The sequence below is a fragment of the Pan paniscus genome, chromosome 20 (genome assembly GCF_029289425.2).
Source record: "Pan paniscus chromosome 20, NHGRI_mPanPan1-v2.0_pri, whole genome shotgun sequence".
Classification (NCBI taxonomy): domain Eukaryota; kingdom Metazoa; phylum Chordata; class Mammalia; order Primates; family Hominidae; genus Pan; species Pan paniscus.
In genome coordinates this window covers 22,859,894-22,876,300 of record NC_073269.2, presented here as the reverse complement: position 1 = coordinate 22,876,300, position 16,407 = coordinate 22,859,894, and the positions used below count along the sequence as shown (strand labels likewise).

The following is a 16,407-nucleotide window of genomic DNA, read 5'->3' as shown; positions in this document are numbered from 1 at the left end:
AGCCTGCCAGTTAATTTCTGCTGCCTTGGGCAGGCTGGCTGGGACAGCCTGGGCTATCAGACTAGGGTTTCTTTTTGTTTTTGTTTTTGTTTTTTTGATACAGAGTCTTGCTCTGTCACCCAGGCTGGAGTGCAGTGGCACGATCTCGGCTCACTGCAATCTCCACCTCCTGGGTTCACACCATTCTCCTGCTTCAGCCTCCCGAGTAGCTGGGACTACAGGCACGCACCACCACGCCCGGCTAATTTTTTTCTATTTGTAGTAGAGACGGGGTTTTACCGTATTAGCCAGGATGGTCTTGGTCTCCTGACCTCGTGATCCACCCACCTCAGCCTCCCAAAGTGCTGGAATTACAGGCGTGAGCCACCGCGCCCGGCCCAGACTAGGGTTTCAATGGGGCCTTGCCCAACCTTGGAGGGGCACGAGGGCTTAGGTGAGACAGGCGGAGCTTCAGCGGGAGCTTGAGGGGCACAGTATCATGTGGCCTGAGGGCGGCATGGACTCTGGAGTCTAAGAGGCAGTGTTTATATATTTTTTTGAGACAGGATCTCACTCTGTCGCCAAGGCTAGAGTGCAGTGGTGCGATCATAGCTCACTGCAGCCGCGATTTCCCAGGCTCAGGTGATCCTCCTAACCTCATCCCCCTGAGTAGCTAGAACTAGAGGTCCACACTGCCACACCTGGTTAATTTTTTATATATTTTTTTTGTAGAGTCGGGATCTTGCTATGTTGCCCAGGCTGGTCTCAAACTCCTAGGCTCAAGCGATTCTCCTGCTTCGGCCTCCCAAAGTGCTGGGATTTACAGGTGTGAGCCACTGTGCCTGGCCCAAGGGGCAGTTTTGAGTGCTGGCCGTCTCAGTCCTGACTGTGGGACCCTGAGTGGAGCATCTCCCTCCCTCCCTCCCTCCCTCCCTTCCTTCCTCTTCCCTTTGTTTCTCTTTCTCTCTCCCTCCCTCCCTCCCTTCCTTCCTCTTCCCTTTGTTTCTCTTTCTCTCTCCCTCCCTCCCTCCCCCCTTTCTTTTCTTTTCTTTTCTTTTTTTCTCTTCTCTTTTCTCCTCCCTCCCTCCCTTCCTTCTTTACTTCCTTTTTTTTTCCTTTTTTTTTTTTTGAGAAAGGGTCTCACTACTCTGTCACCCAGGCTGGAGTGCAGTGGCATGATCTCAGCTCACTGCAGCCTCTACCTCCCGGGTCCAAGTGATTCTTCTGCCTCAGCCTCCGACGTAGCCGAGATTACAGGTGCCTGCACCACGTCTCACTGATTTTTGTATTCTTTTTAGAAGAGACAGGATTTCACCATGTCGGCCAGGCTAGTCTCTTTCTCTTGAGCTCACTATCCCCACCTGTAACTCCAGAAGAATAACAGCCCCACGCCACTAGGGCCACCTAACAGCTCCGTGGGTTTTCAAAGTAATCCTTGAACACGCGTGTTCTTAGCAGCAAGATTCACTATAGCCAAGCCGTGGAAACAACCCAGATGTCCATCCGCGGATGAATGGCTAAACACAATGTGGTCTACGCACACAATGGAATATTATTCAACCAGAAAAAGGAATGAAGTTCTGATACATGGTACAATGTGGATGAACCCGGAAAACATGCTGAGTGATAAAAGCCAGACACAAAAGGCCGCATGATTCCATTGATATGAAATGTTCAAAATAGGCAAATCCAGAGACAGAAAGTGGTTGCTGGAGGTGGGGGAAGGGGAATGGGGATTGATCACTAGTGGGGACAGGGTTTCCTTTGGCAGGGATAGAAATGTTCTGGAAATAGATGGTGGTGATGGTTGCATAACATCGTAAATAGCCAGGTCGGTTGTGATGGTTCACATCTGTAATCCCAGCACTTTGGGAGGCTGAGGCGGGAGGACTGCTGGAGCCCAGGAGTTTAAGACCCACCTGAGAAACAAAGGGAGATCGTGTCTCTACAAAAAAATAATTAGCTGGGTGTGGTGGTACACACTTGTGGTCCCAACCACTCGAGGAGCTGAGGCAAGTGGATCTCTTGAGCCCAGGATCTCTTGAGGCTGCTGTGATCGGGCCATTGCACTCCAGCCTGGGCAACAGAGTGAGACCATCTCAAAACCAAACCAAAGAAACATTATGAGTATTAAATGCTACATTGTAAAGTGCACTAAATTGAATACTTTCAAGTGGTGAATTTTACAATATGTGAATTTCACCTCAATAAAAACAAATCCAGGGCTAGGCATGGTGGCTCACACCTGTAATCCCAGCACTTTGGGAGGCTGAGGCAGGCAGATCACCTGAGGTCAGGAGTTTGAGACCAGCCTGGCCAACATGGTAAAACCCTGTCTCTATTTAAAAAATAGAAAAATTAGCCAGGCGTGGTGGCACATGCCTGTAATTCCAGCTACTTTCGAGGCTGAAACAGGAGAATCATTTGAACCCGGGAGGCGGAGGTTGCAGTGAGCCAAGACCAAGCCATTGCACTCCAGCCTGGGTGACACAGCGAAACTCTGTCTTAAAAAAAAAAAAGAAAGAAAGAAAGAAAAAAATAAACCCCGTCTCTACTAAAAATTCAAAAATTAGCCGGGTGTGGTGGCAGGCACCTGTAATCCCAGTTACTTGGAGGCTGAGGCAGGAGAATCGCTTGAACCCAGGAGGTGGAGGTTATAGTGAGCTGAGATCACACCACTACACTCTACACCATGCCTGAGCGACACAGCAAGACTCCTTCTGAAAAACAAAAACAAACAGAAAAAACCCCACAAAAACCAAACCTAGACTCAGATGACAGGATGTTCCCGTACTCAGGCGGCTCCTCCCAGCCCCAGCCCCCTGCTCCCCACTCTCTGAGGATAGAGTTCTCTGCTTGTCCTCCACTGTTCAGCCCCCGCCAGCCTCTGAGACTCCCATAGGGGGTGCAGGTATGGGACCCAGGGCTCGGCTCCCACCCCAGCTCAGCCTCCTCATATGTCCTTGGACCAACCCCCTCCCAGTCCTGGGCCTCAGTTTCCCCTTCTCAATCATGAGCCCCTTTGCCTTCCTTGGCCAGGAATTTAGTCTCCAAGATAGTGACCAGGGATGGCAGTCCCAGTTCCCTCAGCAGCCAGATGGGGGGCGGAAATAAACCAAGAAGCCCGGATTCTTTCTCCACACGTTTACTTTTAAAAAATAATTGTACAAAACAGAATGAATTCTTAAGGCATATCAGAAATGCTGAGTCCCAGGCCGGGGCCCTGCCCCAGCCAGGGCTGGGACTCTGCAGTTGGGAGCTTGTCCAGCTGCCCCCTCTAATGCTCTTCTCCTCCAGGACACAGGGAGCCTCCGGAAGCACAGTAGTCCCCGTGTGTCATCTTAGGCTGACCTCTGTCCCCAGGGGTGACGTAATGCTGTCACTGTCTTGAATTCCTCATCGTTTAACAGGGAGCCCAGTGTTTTCACTTTGCACGTTGGGTATCTGGTCTTGCCTGTCCTACCCTGAACCTGGGTTCCCTGGGCCATGTAACACCCAGGCAGCTCTGATGCCCCTGGGTACTTGGAGGAGCTCCCAGGAAGTCCAAGCCTGCGCCAGGAATCTCTGGTTTTCAAAGTCTTCAAAGGCTGGAGCGGCTGCCCCTGCCACCCAAAGACTCCACATAGCTCTGACAACCTGCTTTCCTGAACGCCTCGTTCCTGGGTCCTTTCACCCACCAGACCTCACTGTGTGGCCTCAACTCTGAGGCACCTGCCCTCTGAACCCCCAATTCTACAATAAATGGGGTGGATTCCAAACGTCACTCAGCTCTGACCTTCTCTGACCTTTATTCCTCATTCGTCTGCCTGCTGAGCTCCTATTCGTACTCCAAAGCCTCAGCTAAAATGCCCTTTCCACAAGGACGCCTTCTCTGCTTCCTGTCTGGACTCTCACAGTTGCAGGTCTCTTCTTCTGGTTCTGTGATGCTGGAACTGTCTATGTCTGGCTCTGTTTCTCCCAGACTGAAGGCTCCTAGGGGATTCCAGCACCACCAACAGGCTGGGAAGACAGGTTATTAAACAGTCTCTCGGATACTGCACTGGGCATTCAATGCCTCACAAGGACAGCGGTCCAGATAAGTCAGATTCCAGCCGGGCTCTTCCTCTGTCCCATGTGATATCCAAAAGGCCCCCGCCTCACTCTGAGACTTGGTTCCCGAACTTTGATGCAGTCGGGGAGGTCAGCCCTTGGTCCAGCCACTCCCCACAGTCATGGTGGCTGAAAGCTGGTGTGCGATCTTGTTCCTCGAGGGGTCCCTGTGCCGTTCAGCAAGTCATGCAGCGCGGCCTCATGTCCCTCAAGGGTGGGTTTGGATCCTCCTAAGAGAAATGTTCCCATTAAGCCTCAGAGGACACTGGAAACAGAAATTCAGAAATACCACTCCCCATCTAGCCATCTCCCAACTCCCGCCCTTGACCAGGGACGAGGCCATCGGGAGGTGGTGTCTAGGGCAGACTGGGGTGCAAAGAGGGTTTTGGAGCTGAGTGTATACCATCCCTTGGTATCCACAGGGGATTGGTTCCAGGAACCCCGTGGATACCAAAATCCACAGATGCTCAGGTCCCTGATATAAAATGGCATAATATTTGCGGATAATCTAAGCCCATCCTCCTGTGTACTTTATTTTTATTTCATTTTATTTTTCGAGACAGAGTCTCGCTTTGTCACCCAGGCTGGAATGCAGTGGCGCAATCTCGGCTCACTGCAACCTCTACCTCCTGGGTTCAAGCGATTCTCCTGCCTCAGCCTCGTGAGTAGCTGGGATCACAGGTGGATGCCACCACACCCAGCTAATTTTTGTATTTTTGGTAGAGACCTGGCTTAGCCATGTTGGCCAGGCTGGTCTCAAACTCCTGACCTCAAGTGATCTGCCCACCTCAGCCTCCCAAAGTGCTGGGATTACAGGCATGAGCCACTGCATCCAGCCCTCCCGTGTACTTTAAATCTCTTCTAGATTACCTATAATACTTTATGGCCAGGTGTGGTGGCTCACGCCTGTAATCCCAGCATTCTGGGAGGTCAAGGCAGGCAGATCACCTGAGGTCAGGAATTCTAGACCAGCCTGGCCAACATGGCAAAACCCCGTCTCTACTAAAAAATACAAAAATTAGCTGGGCGTGGTGGTAGATGCCTGTAATCCCAGCTACTCGGGAGGCTAAGACAGGGAGAATTGCTTGAACCCGGGAGGTGGAGATTGCAGTGAGCCGAGATTGTGCCACTTCACTCCAGCCTAGGTGACACAGCAAGACTCCATCTCAAAAAAAAAAAAAAAAAAAAAAAAAAATATATATATATATATATATACACACACACATATACACACACAAAATATAAATGTTATTTAATCACTGTTATACTGCATTATTACTATTAGTAGTAGTATTGAGATGAGGTCTTGTTTTGTCTCCCAGACTGGAGTATGTAATAGCACAATCATTGCTCACTGCAGCCTCAAACTCCTGGGCTCAAGCGATCCTCCTGCCTCAGCCTCCCAATCATAGATGGACTCCACCAAGCCTGGGTAATTTTGTATTATTTGCAGTAGAGATGGGGGTCTTGCTATGTTACCCAGGTTGGTCTTATACTTCTGGCCTCAAGCAGTCCTCCCATCTTGGCCTCTCAAAGTGCTGGGATTACAGGCATGAGCCACCGCACCCAGCCTATCATATTTTTAATCTGTATTATCCATGTATGTATTTATTTTTCAAATGTCTCTGACCCATGTTTGGTTGAATCTGCAGATTCCAAACCTGCTAACGCAGAGGGCCGACTGTATGTAGCGAAATTCTGTCAACAATTAAAATCCTCTGCCAGCCGGGCGCAGTGGCTGACGCCTGTAATCCCAGCACTTTGGGGAGGCCAAGATGGGAGGACCATTTGAGCCCAGGAGTTCAAGACCAGCCTGGGCAACACAGTGAGACCCCATTTCTACAAAAAATACAAAAATTGGCCGGGCGTGGTAGCTCACGCATATAATCCCAGCACTTTGGGATGCTGAGGCAGGCCATCACCTGAGGTCAGGAGTTCAAGACCAGCCTGACCAACATGGTGAAACCCCGTCTCTACTAAAAATACAAAAATTAGCCGCGTGTGGTGGCTAACACCTGTAATCCCAGCTACTCGGAAGGCTGAGGCAGGAGAATCGCTTGTACCAGGGATGCGGAGGTTGAAGTGAGCTGAGATCGCACCATTGCACTCCAGCCTGGGTGACAAGACTGAAACTCCATCTCAAAAAGCAAAGCAAAACAAAACAAAACACAAAAATTAGCAGGATGTGGTGGCGTGTGCCTGTAGTCCCAGCTACTCAAGAGGCTGAGGCGAAAGGATTGCTTGAGCCCGGGAGGTCGAGGCTGCAGTGAGCTATGATTATGCCACTGCACTCCAGCCTGGGTGACAGAGCAAGACCCTGTCTAAAAAAACAAAAAAACAAAAAAAACCCATCTACTATGTCTGCCACCCCATCAAGGCTCCCAGGGCCCAGAGAGGCATGGGTGGTTCTCAGACCCCTGAGCTCACCTCAGAGTACAGGGGTGGCGGGCGGTAGCGGAACTCTTGCATGTAGGCGAAGAACGGGCCTTCAAGGCTCATGTCGGGGTCCTGCGGAAGCGGGAAGGGGCTCTGCCCCAAGGCTGCCTCCTCGGTGTCGGCTACGACCTCCGAGTACTCAGGAGGAGCTGGAAGTGAGAGACAGGATGGGTGAGGTTGGCAGGAGAGAGCCCTGCTCCAAGGGACCAGGGGCCAGGAGCTGGCTTGTGCCAGCTCTGGGGCTGCCAGGCTGTATGTCCTTTGGTTGGGATTCCGGGGGACTCGTGGTGAGAGAGTTGACCCGGCATCCACCTCTCCATGTATCCACCCACCCTCTGCATGCAAGCAGGGTGGGAGCTTACCCTCAGGCCGCTCCGGCAAGGCCCCCAGCCTCCAGTCCAGCAGGAAGCTGGCGTGGCTGCCCACGCTGGAGGAACGGCTGCCAAAAGGGTGCAAGGGAATGGTGCCGATCACCAGTGGCAGCTCCAGCAGCAGCTTGGACGTTCCTGGGATATCCACACAGACCTGGAGGAAGGAACCATAAGGGAGGGTGCCCAGGCAGCCTCCCCAGCCCCCACCTCCCTCCTATGCCTGGGGAGACTGAGGCCTCAGCTTCCCCCAGGGCCAGCAGGATGCCCTACCTTGAGTGCGTAGTCCACGTGTAGAACGCGGCAGTGCAGGATGGAAGGACCCACTGGGGGAATCCGCAGTGCCCGGCCCTGCCACAGCGCCCGCTGCCCAGGGCCCACCGGCTCGCCCGCGAGGCTGGCCACCACTGCCCGTTTCTGCTTTCGGGCGCCTCGGGCCATGAACGTCTGTGTCTGCACCACGGCTGCCCGAGGCAGCACAGGACGTGTGGAGCCGTTGTCGATCTCGGCAAAGACAGGGATGACCTCTCCTGCAGCAAGGAGCAGTGGGGCCTCAGTTTCCCCTCCTGCAGCCCCAACACCAGCCCCCGTCCCAACCCAGTCCGGTCCACCTGCTACCTGGGGTGTAGCCCTTGCGGTCGATCTTGGCCGAAAGAGAGACTAGGCCACGGTTACAGTACCAGGATCGGGCAACCTTTTCCCGAGCCCCCGCTTGAGGTGCCTGTCGGTGTAGAGGAAAGTGACATGGATGAGTCACTTTGTGCAAACCACAGTCGCTGTGGAGCTTCCAAACCACCCCCAGCTGAGGGAGGACTTTGGGCAGGGCTTGGTTTCTTTTTAACAATCCAGGAACTATCTGTTAAATAGAGCCAGGAACACAACCTATCTTATAAAGCCAGAAACGAAATGCATAAGCCAAGTGTTTGGTGTGTAATTCACACTTGGTAAGCCGCAGCTCTGGTCTATTTCACAGAAGAGGCATCTGAGGCTCAGAGAGGGCTTCAAGACACTTGCCCAGAGTCACACGGCAAATGGGTGCAGATCCCAGTGGATTCCACACGCATTCCCACACCTGCCTCCCTCCCTGCCAGGGCCCACCTATGACCTCCATCTTATTGGTTGGTGTCGCCCAGCAGTCAGGCAGGCCCCTTCCTACAATACTCCCAACCTACCTCCCCAAGGGTGGCCACTCACCAGCAGGGCTGGCGTGTTGATGTCCACAGGCTCGATGACAGTGAACACCTTCCTTGCCCGGCGTGCTGGGACCCAGGGCCGGTGCAGGGTGGCCTTGATACAGTAGCGGACACTACCGTGTTTGCCCTCGAAGGATGTCACCAGGGTCCTAGGGTGGAGGGATGGGACTTCAGGGGGCAAGATACAGAGACAAGCAGGCAGGGAGAAGGAGACACAGACACTCCGGGGGCCTCCCAGGGGGAGAGTCTTGGGGCTCAGAGGTGCCCAGATATCCAGTATTGGAGGTACCAATCTGGAAGGGGCTGCAGGCTTAGGGCAACCCTGCACCCCAGAGGACTTACGGGGGCAGCTGGAAGCTGAACAGGAACTCATGGCGCCCAGGAGGCAGCGTCGTGGTCTCCCCGGTATCTGCAGGTAGGAGAAAAAGGAGGCGACTGAGCGGTTGCGCTGGGGTCCCAGGGCTGACGGAGGTACCGCCGTCCAGGTGGTGGGAGGCACACAACTGGTGTTGGAGCAGGGGTCCTCCATCCGTACCTGGCGCCAGGAGCGTGGCGCGGTGGCTCACGACCTCCACGCGTTCACTGTAGCTCTGCGTGTAAGCCGTGCTCGAGCCCGCGCTGCGCGACTCGGTCCAGTGCACGTGGGCGCGGCCCCGCGCGCGCAGCCTCAGGGCACCCACACGCGCGGCGCTTGCCAGCTCCAGCAGCACCCGGCCCGCCACGGCCTGGCCGCCGCTAAACACGGGCTCGACGCCCGCGGTCGCGCCGTCCAACTGCACCGAGAACGCTTTCACCTTGTCGAATAGCATCGCGTCCGGGGTGCGAACCCAAGACACGCGGAACCTGGCCTCGAACTCGCGAACCGGCAGCTCAAGATGCCGACGCTGCAGCCTCAGAACGCAAAATCGCCGTCAACGCGCAGGCGCGCTCACCAACCGGAGCAGAAAATCCCCGCGCCGTGCGTCGGCGCCGCTTTTATACGGCAGGGCGGGGGGGTGGGGTCACCGTCTCTTCCCCGCCCCGGGAAGGGACTCCACCAATAGCGCGACAAGGGGCGTGGCTCTGCCCGGGCGTGGAGCAAAATAACAAACGCCGCTGCTCACCGCCGGCTGCCGCCTTCCCTCGCGGACCCCGGGGAGAAACTGAAGCCCTTAGGCTGCCAGAGCTGGTCTCTCGCGGACCCCGGGGGTAAAGAGGGAAAAAAGAGGTCCAGAGGCAGGGCCCAGGCCTGTGGTCACCTAGCAGAGCCTTCAGCCTCTCGGCTTAATCGCTCACCAGCCGCCCCTCGTTGATGTGACTCGAGGCATGTCCAGCCCGATTTGGGGCGGGGGACTCTCGCCCCAGTTGAGGGCCAGAGAGCCTATGACTGTTCCAGGCCTGTTTCCCCCGCTATGCAAAGGGAGAAGCGGAGGAGGTGGGTGGGACCGCTCTCCACACTGGTGCCTGCTGCACCCCTTCCCTGATTCAAGTCCCGCTTAGCTGGTGGCTCTGGGCAAATGACAACCTCTTGGAGCCTCAGTTTCCACCTCTGTAGAGCCGGGAGAAAGTAAAAATCAGTCCTGACCTCAGAAGGTTGTGCATGGATCATCGTGCAGCCCCAGCTGGACTCCTCCAAGAGCCTCGCTCCCGGGTCATCAACCTGCTCTTGACATACCGTCAACTCGGTCGCGCCTCGGCGCATTCGCCCAGGAGCGGTACCTACGAACTGATGTTCCCTTCCCAATTTTCAGCCTCTGGCAAACCCTACCTTCCCGCAGCCCTTGTGCCTGCTCCAGTCATCCTCAGCCCCCGTCCCGCCACAGAGCTGAATGCAGGGGACGCTCGGGCACCCCCAGGTCCACAGCTGCGGTGTGGCCTCGGGACGGCGTGACCTCTCTCTGGGCTTCAGTTTCCCCAAAGAAAAGTCGCATGGAGTTTCTCCAGCGGGAGTTGCCTCTGCGTCGTCTGCGGGACGCTGGCGCCCTCTCGTGGCAGCGTAATGCGCTGCCGCTGAACCCATCCCCTGCCGTGACTGTCCGCCTCTGAGCCTGGCTCAGGAGACTTCCACCACCTCAGTGAGGTGTGTGGGTGGAGGGGGCGGTCATAAACAAACACGGTCACCCTCAGCCCGTGATGGGGATCAGAACAGGAACGACGGAGTTGGAGGCACAGTGATCAGCCTGGAAGGCTGCCTGGGAGGATGGGTCTTTGGAGTTGAAAGGAAGGTCTGGGACCTTAGGCCAGGTTTCAATGGATACTCTAGAGGGGAGACAGTAGGCCGTTAAGTCCGGGAGGAGAAGCGGGATTAGGTAACCCTGAAGGGACTACTGAGCCAGCGCCTCCCTCAATTCATTTCGCAGATGGACCCCAAAGGCCCAGAGAGGGGTGGGGCTCTGCCCGAGGTCACACAGCACCTCCACTGGCCTCGCCCCTCCAGTGTCATTGTTTTTTTCCTTAAATGTTTAACAATTTAACAATTTTTAAATTTGCTTTTCTTTTCTTTTTTTTTTTTTTTGAGACAGGATCTCACTCTGTTGCCCAGGCTGGAGTGCAGTGGCGCGATCTAGGTTCACTGCAACCTCTGCCTCCCTTCCACCTCAGGTGGAAGGAAGCGATCCTTCCACCTCAGCCTCCCGAGTAGCCGGGATTACAGGTGTGTACCACCATGCCCCGCTAATTTTTGTATTTTTTGTAAAGATGGGGTTTCACCATGTTGCCCAGGCTGGTCTTGAACTCTTGAGCTCAAGCGATTTGCCCGCCTCAGCCTCCCAAAGTGCTGGGATTACAGGTGTGAGCCACTGCACCCAGCCAAAATTTTAATTTAATTTTTTTTTTTTTTGAGACAGAGTCTCACTCTGCTCTGACACCCAGGCTGTAGTGCAGTGGCACCATCTTGGCTCACTGCAACCTCCACCTTCTGGGTTCCAGTGATTTTCCTGCCTTAGCCCCCTGAGTAGCTGGGAGAATTTAAAAATTAGCCCAGCTTGGCCGGGCGCAGTGGCTCACGCCTGTAATCCCAGCACTTTGGGAGGCCGAGGCAGGCGGATCACCTGAGGTCAGGAGTTCGAGACCAGCCTGACCAACATGGAGACACCCCGTCTCTACTAAAAATACAAAATTTACTGGGTGTGGTGGCGCATGCCTGTAATCCCAGCTACTTGGGAGGCTGAGGCAGGAGAAACACTTGAACCCAGGAGGCGGAGGTTGCAGTGAGGCGAGATCACGCCATTGCACTCCAGCCCGGGCAACAAGAGTGAAATTCCGCCTAAAAAAAAAAAAAAAAAAGTTAGCCCGGCTAATTTTTGTATTTTTAGTAGAGACAGGGCTTCACCATGTTGGCCAGGCTGGTCTTGAACTCCTGACCTCAAGTGATCCTCCTGCCTCAGCCTCCCAAAGTACTGGGATTACAGGCGTAAGCCACTGCGCCCAGCCAATTTTTATGTATTTAAAGAGATGGGGGCCGGGCATGGTGGCTCATGCCTGTAAGCCAAGCATTTTGGAAGGCCGAGGTGGATGGATCACCTGAGGTCAGGATTTCGTGACCAGCCTGGCCAACATGGTGAAACCCGTCTCTACTAAAAATACAAAAATTGGCCGGGCACTGTGGCTCATGCCTGTAATCCCAGCACTTTGGGAGGCCAAGGCGGGCAGATCACGAGGTCAGGAGATCGAGACCATTCTGGCTAACATGGTGAAACCCCGTCTCTACTGAAAATACAAAAAATTAGCCGGGCGTGGTGGCGGGTGCCTGTAGTCCCAGCTACTCGGGAGGCTGAGGCAGGAGAATGGCGTGAACCCGGGAGGCAGAGCTTGCAGTGAGCCGAGATGGTGCCACTGCACTCCAGCCTGGGCAGCAGAGGGAGACTCCGTCCCCCAAACAAACAAACAAACAAACAAAAATTAGCCAGCGTGTTGGCGGGCGCCTATAATCCCAGCTACTCGGGAGGCTGAGGCAGGAGAATCACTGGAACCTGGGAGGCAGAGGTTGCAGTGAGCCAAGATTGCGCCGGCGCCACTGCACTTCAGCCTGGGTGACAGAGTGAGACTCTGTCTCAGAAAAACAAAACAAAACAAAACAAAAAGTTAGCCGGGTGTGGTGGCGGGCACCTGTAGTCCCAGCTACTCAGGAGTCTGAGGTTGCAGAATCACTTGAACATGGGAGGCAGAGGTTGCAGTGAGCCGAGATCGTGCCACTGCACTCCAGCCTGAGCAACAGAGTAAGACCCTGTCTCAAAAACAAAAACAAACACAAAAACGGAGTGGAGGGTGGAAGGTCTCATTATGTTGCCCAGGCTGGCCTCTAACTTAGCTCAAGCAATCCTTCCGCTTCAGCCTCTGTGATAGCTGGGACCACAGGTGGACCCACCAGGCTCGCCTCTCCAGTGTTTTTTGTTTATTTGTTTTTGTTTTTGTTTTTGAGACGGAGTTTCGCTCTGTTGCCCAGGCTGGAGTGTAGTGGTGCCATCTCAGCTCACTGCAACCTCCGCCTGCCAGGTTCAAGCAATTCTTCTGCCTCAGCCTCCGGAGTTGCTGGGATTTCAGGCGCCCACCAGCACGCCCAGCTAATTTTTGTATTTTTAGTGGAGACAAAGTTTCACCATGTTGGCCAGGCTGGTCTCGAACTCCTGACCTCAGCTGATCTGCCCGCCTCAGCCTCCCAAAGTGCTGGGATTACAGGCGTGAGCCACCGCACCCGGCTGCCTCTCCAGTGTTTTGAGGAAGTCGCCGTTGAGTGTCTGGGCCGGCCTTCGGGTGAAAGCGGTCCCAATAGTTCTCCGAGTCGCCGGGGAAGGGAAGTGCCTCCTGGGCCCCTTCCTGCCCTGCCCCACCGCACTTGCTTCTGTTTCCACCGCTGGGGAGGGAAGGGTCCCCCACACCTGTGGCTCTTGTGTGCCCAAAGCTTCTATTGCCCGCAGCGCTGGGAAAAAAGTGGGGCTGTCGAGAATCTGAGCTGCCTCCCTCCCGACCCATTTTACAGACGGGTATAGTGAGGTCTGGCTTGGCCCGGAGGAATAGCCAGGGCGGCCCAGAGAGGATGAAGCCCTCCCGCAGCCACACAGTAGGGTGTGAGGGTATGGACTGCCTCCTTCTGTAACCCCTGGCTCGCTGGTGACCAGCTGCGTGGCCTAGGGGCGCTTGGGGTGCGAGAAGGACTGAGGTTTGGGGAAGAGTAGGGACCTGCCCAAGACCCAGACTCCCAGGAGAATGTGACCCCACTTCATCTCTTCCCCTCTGGGATGCATTTCCACCTCCTCACCGGGAAATACCACCAGACCCCCAACCCTACCCCAGGGAAGAACTCAGCGCTGCAGACCCTGTGGGGTAAACTGAGGTGGGGCCCTGGGTAACACGAGTTGGCGGCCTTCTCTGAGAATCAGGGACTCCAGGCCTGGGATCAACGGGGACACTGGGGTCCACCAGGGAGATCTCCCACTCTATTTCCCACGGGTTTCCTGGACTCTAACAGGAGGGTCCCCCTGCTTTGAAAGGGGTCTCCCCACCGCACAGCCTCTACGTTGAGGGAGTCTGGCTCCAGAGAAGGGAACACCCAGACCCTGGGTAGACGCTCCCGGTTAGTGGGGGTCCTGACCAGGGCGGGGTGGGTGTCCAGGCTGGAGTGCAGTGGTGCGATCTCAGCCCATTACAACCTCTACCTCCCAGGCTCAAGCGATCTTCCCACTTCAGCCTGTAGCTGGGACTCCAGGCGCGCGCCACTAAGCCTGGCTAATTTTTGTAGTTTTTGGAGACATGGGGTTTCACCATGTCGCCCAGGCTAGTCTTGAACTCCTGACCTGTGGGAGGGTCAGGACCCCGGGAAGAGGGGTTCCCGCTCCTTGAAAAGGATCACCCGACCGCAGAGGTTCTAAGTTGAGAGGCTTCCGGCCCTGAAGAGGGTCGCGGCCGAGGGGGTCCCGGCTGCTGCGGGGGCGGCGCGACGAGTGTCTCACCTCGGAGCAGCAGCTGCCGACGCCGCAGGTAGGTCTCCGCGGCCGCGTAGTCGCTGGATACGGCGTTGACGCCCACGCTGCGACCCTCCAACCAGTGGGTGGCCGCCCCGCCGCGCGCCTTCACCTCGAGCGCTCGCACCCGCAGCGGCGCCGCCGCCTCCAGCAGCACCCGGCCGCACAGCCGCTCCCCGCCGCGGTAGGCGCCGCCCGGGCCCCGCGCCAGCTCCAGCGCGAAGCTGCGCACGCCCCCAGAGCGCATGGCGCGCGGCTGGGGACACGGCTTGGACACGCGGAGAGAAGGCACACGGCCCGGGCGCGCCTGCAGATCCCCGGGGTTTCCGCGTTCCCCCGTCGCGTGCCCCAAGCTTCCTCTGGGCCCCCCCGGCGAACTTGGGCCGGCGCCGGTGGCCCAGGGCGGGCGCGTCGTCGGCGAACTTCCTGGTCCTCTGCATCCGCCCCCGTGACGCACGCGGGCCGCCGGGGACTGGCCGCCCGCGTGCCCGCACTGTTGACTTTGCCATCCTCGGAGATGGGCGGGCCCTGTTTTTGTAGGGTCGGCGCTGTTGAATCAGAAGCAGGCAGGGGCGGAGGTGGCTGGGGAGGCACCGAGGCAGCCGCAGATCTCAGCCCTATGGTCTCATTCGCCCCCCACTACCCCCCCCCCGCCCAGAACCCGGCACCGCCTCAGTCTCCCCGTCATTGTCACTTCATGGCTGTCCCCCAAACAAAATCCACCTCGAGTAGCTCTCTTCGCCTCCGCACTGGGCCGTTCCGCTACCAGATCCGTTCTCCCACCCATCCTGCCCACGCCCAAATGCCACTTCCTCAGAGTCCCCTTGCCACCTCTGGCCTTGTTTACTTTTCTCTGTTTTTTCCTTCCTTCCTTCCTTCCTTCCTTCCTTCCTTCCTTCCTTCCTTCCTTCCTTCCCTCCTTCCTCTCTTTCTTTTTTTCTCTTTCTTTCTTGCCTTGTTTACTTTTCTCTCTCTCTCTTTTTTTAAGACAGAGTCTCGCTCTGTCGCCCAGGCCAGGGCACAGTAGCGTGATCCTGGCTCACTGCAGTCTCCACCTCCCTGGTTCTAGCAATTCTCCTGCCTCAGTCTCCTGAGTACCTGGGACGACAGGAGTCGTCCACGCCCAGCTAATTTTTGTATTTTTAGTAGAGATAGGGTTTCACCATGTTGGCCAGGCTGGTCTCCAACTCCTGACCTCAGGTGATCCTCCCACCTCAGCCTCCCGAAGTATTGGGATTACAGGCGTGAGCCACCACGCCCGGCCTGTTTATAACTTTATGGCTTTGGTTTTTTTTTTTTTTTTTTTAAGTACTGTGGGTTTACTGTGCCTCTGCCATCAGACCTGGGAGCTACCACTGGCACGGAAGGTACACCCACGGATGTTCCTTAACCGAACCCTGGGTTCTCACCCCGAAGGACAGCCCCTTTCCTTCTCAGGCCTTAGTTTCCCCAGCCAGACAACAGGGTAGAAAGGATGAGTCCTGCCAAAGACTCCAATGTGATCCCTCAGGCGGGAAGGAGCATTTATTGAGCACCTACCAGTTGCCTGGCCCTTTTTAGGGAGTTCTGGTTAAATAGACTGTCACCCCATTTTACAGATGAAACAACCAAGGCCCCAGAGGGGCAGCCACTGCCCAGAGTCACCCAGCAGTGGCAGAGTCAGGACTCGAACCCGGGTCTGACCAGCACCTCCTCATACCCTTCTCGTGCTTGGGCCCAAGCTGGTCATTCATGCACCAGCCACGGCCTAGTTATCTCGTTGAGCCAGGCGATGGATGGCCTTATCAGAGGCTGCCAGGACCTGGGGCTCCTCGGCTATGCACAGCGTCGTCTCCCCAGGAGCCAGGCCTCCTCGCCCCACCCAGGGCTCAGCATCTGCCAAGTAAATGCCTGTTGCTCCCAGCACCCAAGCCCATGGCCTCCAGGGACCTTTCTGATTCTACTTGTGTCTGGAACCCTCCCCTCTAGCCCACCCCTGAAGGGTCTCTCTGACCCCTGGATGTCACCAAATAACCCCTCCTCCTGACGTCCCCATGGCTCCTCCATGGAGTCCCTTCCACCAAGTCTAGGTTTTTTCTCACTGCAACCTCCACCTCCTGGGTTCAAGCGATTATCCTGCCTCAGCCTCCCAAGTAGCTGGGATTACAGGCGTGCACCACCACACCCAGCTAATTTTTATATTTTTAGTAGAGACAGGGTTTCACCATGTTGCCCAGGCTGGTCTTGAACTCCTGACCTCAGGTGATCCGCCCGCTTTACCCTCCCAAAGTGCTGGGATTACAGGTGTGAGCCACTGCGCCCAGCCAGTCCGGTTCTTTACTTTGGCCTAGGGGATTTCCAGTTTGAATGCACCATCCTTCCTCGCAGTGTGGTCCCAGGTAGGTAGAGTCACCTCTCTGGGCC

At 55.9% G+C, this 16,407-nt stretch overlaps 1 protein-coding gene across 2 annotated transcripts; it reads right to left on the bottom strand.

Annotated features, from left to right (window-relative positions):
- Nucleotides 1-3,108: 3,108 nt before the first annotated feature.
- On the bottom strand, nt 3,109-16,310 carry ARRDC2 (arrestin domain containing 2). Of its 2 annotated transcripts, none has more exons than XM_034944795.4 (8): nt 13,993-16,310; nt 8,408-8,474; nt 8,067-8,214; nt 7,491-7,593; nt 7,146-7,402; nt 6,867-7,029; nt 6,496-6,653; nt 3,109-4,298 (listed from the first exon to the last, which is right to left on the bottom strand). In XM_034944795.4, the coding sequence occupies exons 1-8, from the start codon at nt 14,249-14,251 to the stop codon at nt 4,245-4,247; spliced, it is 1,209 nt and encodes a 402-aa protein (XP_034800686.1). In that variant the 5' UTR covers nt 14,252-16,310; the 3' UTR covers nt 3,109-4,244. The 2 variants fall into 2 exon arrangements, with proteins under 2 accessions (XP_034800686.1, XP_003817832.1); XM_003817784.6 differs by lacking the exon at nt 13,993-16,310 and adding an exon at nt 8,601-10,961.
- Nucleotides 16,311-16,407: the final 97 nt, after the last annotated feature.

What these genes read in the sequence shown, in the direction of transcription:
- ARRDC2 (XM_003817784.6), bottom strand. Translation starts at nt 8,874, where the DNA reads ATGCTATTCGACAAGGTGAAAGCGTTCTCGGTGCAGTTGGACGGCGCG. An exon ending in ACGTGGACTACGCACTCAAG is followed by an intron (nt 7,030 to 7,145) that starts GTAGGGCATCCT and finishes TCCTTCCTCCAG; the next exon opens with GTCTGTGTGGATATCCCAGG. An exon ending in CTTGCCGGAGCGGCCTGAGG is followed by an intron (nt 6,654 to 6,866) that starts GTAAGCTCCCAC and finishes TCTCACTTCCAG; the next exon opens with CTCCTCCTGAGTACTCGGAG.